This window comes from Hyperoodon ampullatus (assembly GCF_949752795.1).
Source record: "Hyperoodon ampullatus genome assembly, chromosome: 4".
NCBI lineage: Eukaryota > Metazoa > Chordata > Mammalia > Artiodactyla > Ziphiidae > Hyperoodon > Hyperoodon ampullatus.
In genome coordinates, this window is record NC_136917.1 from 30226383 (window position 1) to 30230986 (window position 4604).

Here is a 4604-nt window from a genome sequence, read left to right on the forward strand (position 1 = left end):
CCTTCTCTCACTCTCTCTTTCTTTGTGTTTCTTTCTGCAAACATTTTCCAAGTGCCTCTGTACCAGGCTCTGGCTTGGGTGCTGAAACGGTTTTGCTGTCCTGATGGAATGTGAGCTCTTAGCAGTGCTGGGATACAGCCAACTGGTTGATGATATATATGGGAGACAGAGACCAGCCACAGTGGGAATATTTACACCATGGAAATCAACAGACACTAAAAAGCCTCTCCCTTCCCAGAAAACCTGGTTGTCAAACATCTACCATCACATCCCTATGCCTGCATCTCTGAGTGTAACTTCATGGCCAGGCTGTGGTGTGGCCACAAGCCTGTAGGTGGGACTTGGGTAGGTGACTATGACCATGGGCGGGGCTGGGCTGGGCTCTCCGCTGGTGGATGTGAGTCCTGATGATAAATCTGCCCTCCCCCACTCTGCCCACACTTGTGAGAGTGGAGAGGGTGATAAGACGTTTCCTGTTCTCAGCCAACTCCCAACTCTCTGGATCCCCAAGTCCCACTTAGTTCTGAGTCAAAAGTATAAATACCCACCCCTCACCCCTTTTTCCTGAATATCAGGCAGATCAGCTTTACCCCTGCTTGGGGGCTCACAGACCCCCAAGTCTCCAGGTCTGTGTCTTCAGTGTTGTCCATGGCAGGGTCTGCAATCTCCTTTGGTTGTTCAGAGGTGCCTGCTGGGTTTTCACCTTGTGGGATAACTGGGTTCTTGGTCCCAGTGGTCCCCACTTAGCTCTCCACCTGTTGAGTTTGGGGTTCTCCTGGGCACACTCCAAAATCTCTGCTTGTTGGTTTTCCTGTCTCCCGAGGCACCCTCTGAGGTCTCTGTCTGTCGGACTCTGTTCAGTCTACCCTGGCTCCTTCCTTCACACCATGAACGCCCCGAAGTAGGACCGCGTACCATCACGGACTCGGACCAGGCTCCCATCAGGCACGCGCACCACCACCTCCTCCCCGGCATCCAGGTGGACCACTCCGCCCAGGAAGCTGCTGTCCCACCAGACCTGGGGGCTGCTTGCTCGCCCGCAGGGTGACCGCCGGCTGACCAGCAGCTCCAGCTCCTCGGGGTAGCGGGCCGTGCGCTTGTAGAGGCCGTGGGTGATGGGCAGGCCGCCGATCAGCCCCTGGGGGCATCCCACACCGCCCAGCTGCACCTTGGAGTAGATGTAATAGTAGCCGGTCTGGGCGATGACCAGGGCACCATCCTGGTAGGTGAGGCCCCTCAAGAAGGCCAGGCCCAGTTTCGTCTCCCACAGCAGCGGGCCCCCACTGCCTGTCAGGCTGGAGTTGGCCCCTGCGGAGGGAGACAGAGGGGGAGCTGGTAGGCACAGATCCCACGTTTGCTGTGTGACCCCAGGCCAGTCGCCACCCCTCTCTGAGTGCCACCCCCTCTGTGCTAGGCTGTTCCAGAGATTTAGATATATGAACTCACTTTATCCTCACTTTACAGCTGGGGAAACGGAGGCCCAGGAGGTGGCAAAATAACGTGCTTATCATACATCTTAACTTGTTTCATCCCCTTCTTGCAGGCGGGGAAACTGAGGCACAGAGCAATTGATTTGCCCAAACTGTCAAAAGTTGTAAGTGGCAGAACACATCCTGGCCCAGCAGGCTTATAACCTCTGAGTGCTTCAGTCTCCCTCTCTGTAAAATGGAGCTCTGAATAGCACCGGCTATGGATTTAATGAATTAATAGGGGGAAAGAACGTCACGGTGCGTGCCACAGAGTAAACACTGGTACAAGGGTTTATTCAATAAATAAAATTAGGAAATTCACAGACCTAGGCAGTGCCTGTGCTCTGGGCAACTCTGTGAATAATTAATGAATGAAGGAACACGCTGCCATGTTGGGGTGTCTGTCTGGTCTCCCCAGGACACACTGAACCCCTACCCCCTGCCAGGACTTGGGGGCCCCCTCACCTGTGAGGTGTGCTGCCGGGTTGGCCCGCTGGGGCCTCTGATCTGGGGAGAGAGGGTCAGAGTCAGAGGGGTAAGTGCCAGCCTCCAGAGGGGTCATTCAGTCCGCCTCCTGGTGTCAACCCCACCCTTTCCGGAATGACCCAAACTTCTGCTTCTCTAGCTTGGGGGACGGGCGTCTGTGGGGCTTAGGCCAGTTATGCAAATCACATTGGGCAATGGGCTGAAGGGGTGGGGGCAGCGTGGGAACCATTCCATCCCCTCTCCTGGGACCAGGACACTGACTCACCTTGCACCAGCTGATCCCAGGATCCTGCACCTCTGTCCTAAAAGTGCAGAGCAGCCCATGGTGAGGATCTGCGGGGCCCACGCCCTGGCATCACTCAGACTCGTGGCTGAGAGACACATGCAGACCATGGGCACAGACATCACCCTCAGACATATCCAAGGCCACGTGCACACCCCACCTCACACCCCGCCGCCCAGCAGGCTCTTAACCATCCAGTTCCTCAGTTTTCCCCTCTGTAAATGGACACATGAAAAGTGCCTGCTTTGGATTCAGCAAATTCTCATGTGAAAAGCATATTACAGTGCCTGGCAGAGAGCAGGTACTATATAAGGTTTATTAAATAAGTGCTGTCGAAGACACATGGCCACCTGGATGGCTGGACACTTGGACATAAATGCTAACATGTGGATATGGACACATGGGCACAGACCTGGACACTTGTGTGACACACTGACAAGGCACACGTGGATGCAAGTACGTGGATTGCATGGTTTATGGAGCCACGTGGATCTGGGCACACGGAGACGCAGAAACAAAGACACATGATGTCAACACATGGGCTGTAGACAGGTGAGCACATGGCCGTGTGGGTACATGGGTGCAGGACAGCAGCACAGGTCCCGCCATGAGGAGAAAGGACCTGGAAACACAAAAAGGCTGAGACCACATAGGCGTGGCTTGGGACACACAGACCCACAGGTGTGGCAGACAGATCGACGGAGACATCCAAGGCCAATGGGAAATGGATGCAGAGAGAGATTCTCACAGACTCGGACAAAGTGGATTAGTGACAGTCCCAAAAATGGTGATCAGGTTACGGCTGATGATAACTAGCCATGTCAGGGACTTCCCTGGAGGTCCAGTGGTTAAGACTCTGCGCTTCCAATGCAGGGTGTGCGGGTTTGATCCCTGGTCTTGGAACTAAGATCCCACATGCTGCACAGCACAGCCAAAAAATTAAAAATAAAAATAAAAGTGGCTAAATGGAAGAGTCAGATAAATATTAAAAAAATAATAATAACGAGCCATGTCAGAATGTCAGTTTCAGGGGTTACAGACAACACAACTGTGTTATAAACGTTAAACTTCTTAAAGGCTTAGATTTTGTTAGTTCCCACCACTAGAAGAAATGATAATTATGTGATACCAGAGAGGCATTAGCTAATGCTACAATGGCAACCCTATTGCAATATTTATGTAACAAATTAATATGTTGTACACTTAAACTTACACAATGTCCTATGTCAATTATATCTCAATTAAAAAAAATGTCAGTTCCCATTGGTTGAATGCTTGCTGTGGGCCAGCTGGGCACCACACACAAAAAATCATATTTTATTCCCTAGGAAGATGCTTATTATCACGCCCCTTTTACAGATGAGGAAACTGAGGTTCCAAGAGGTGAATTAACTTGCCTTGGGCTGCTCTTAGTCTGTCCTCCATTCTGCACATACACACACACACAGATGCTCAGTGACACTGGCTTCGAGCCCCCCCACCCCCACCCCAGCACCACTTACCTGCAGGGGGGCGGCCATCACCTCCAGGCGCCAGTGTAGCTGCAGCAGGAACCAGCCCTGGACAGCCACTCCAGTCACCAACAGCAGCAGCAGGAGGCCCAGGCCCAGCCGGGCTGCACTGCAGGGCTGTCTCCTGTGGCTGTGCCCCAGCCTTGTGAAAGGGATGTCCGTCTGTCCATCCACCACGAACACCGAGGGCCTCACCACTGTCTCCTCCATGCCTGAGCGGACGAGGCCCCAAGATGCCTGGGGCTGGGCTGGCACGGCTGGGTCCTGCGGGCTGGGAGGAAACCACGATTGCCCAACACTCCTGGGCTTTTCACGCTGCCAACAGGCGCCCGTGGGTCCCAGGGCTGCCTTTAGAGCCGGGGCTCAGCCCCTCCCCCTTCCCCACTCATCCTCCTCTTCTTCCTGTCCCCCCACCCCTGGCCAGGCCCCATCTCACTCTCACTCAGAGTCTCTCCAGAAGCATCTGAAGATGTGACTCAGGTGGGGATGGGAGAGGCAAGGCCCCAGTTTTCCCTTCTGGCTGTGTCATTCACATGGTTGCCAAATACTTACTGAGCACCTCCTGTGTGCCAGGCATTGTTCTAGGTTTGGGGGCACAGCCATGAACAAGAGAGACAAAAGTCCTTGGTCTTATGGAGCTCCTATTCTAGCAGGCTGAGAAAAACTAATAAGAAAGCCCAATAAGAAAATACTATTTATTGTTCAAGATGGTGATAAGAGTAGTGGAAAATACGAGTGGTTTGTGTGTGTGCACATGTGTGGGTGTGTATATGCGTGTGTGTGAGTGTGTGCATGCGTGTCTGTGTGTATGCATGTGTGTGCTGTGTATGCATGTATGCATGTGTGTTCATGCAT

The 4604-nt window shown here is 53.1% G+C and overlaps 1 protein-coding gene across 2 annotated transcripts; it reads right to left on the reverse strand.

Annotated features, from left to right (window-relative positions):
- Positions 1–880: 880 nt before the first annotated feature.
- TNFSF14 (TNF superfamily member 14) lies at positions 881–3959 on the reverse strand (the record flags this gene model as incomplete). 2 transcript variants are annotated; one of them, XM_079702636.1, is made up of 4 exons in its annotated part: positions 881–1308; positions 1935–1976; positions 2221–2257; positions 3849–3959. In XM_079702636.1, 4 exons carry the CDS (start codon positions 3957–3959, stop codon positions 881–883), a joined length of 618 nt encoding a protein of 205 aa, XP_079558762.1. The 2 variants fall into 2 exon arrangements, with proteins under 2 accessions (XP_079558762.1, XP_079558761.1); XM_079702635.1 differs by having other exon boundaries at positions 3741–3959.
- Between the last annotated feature and the right edge of the window lie 645 nt (positions 3960–4604).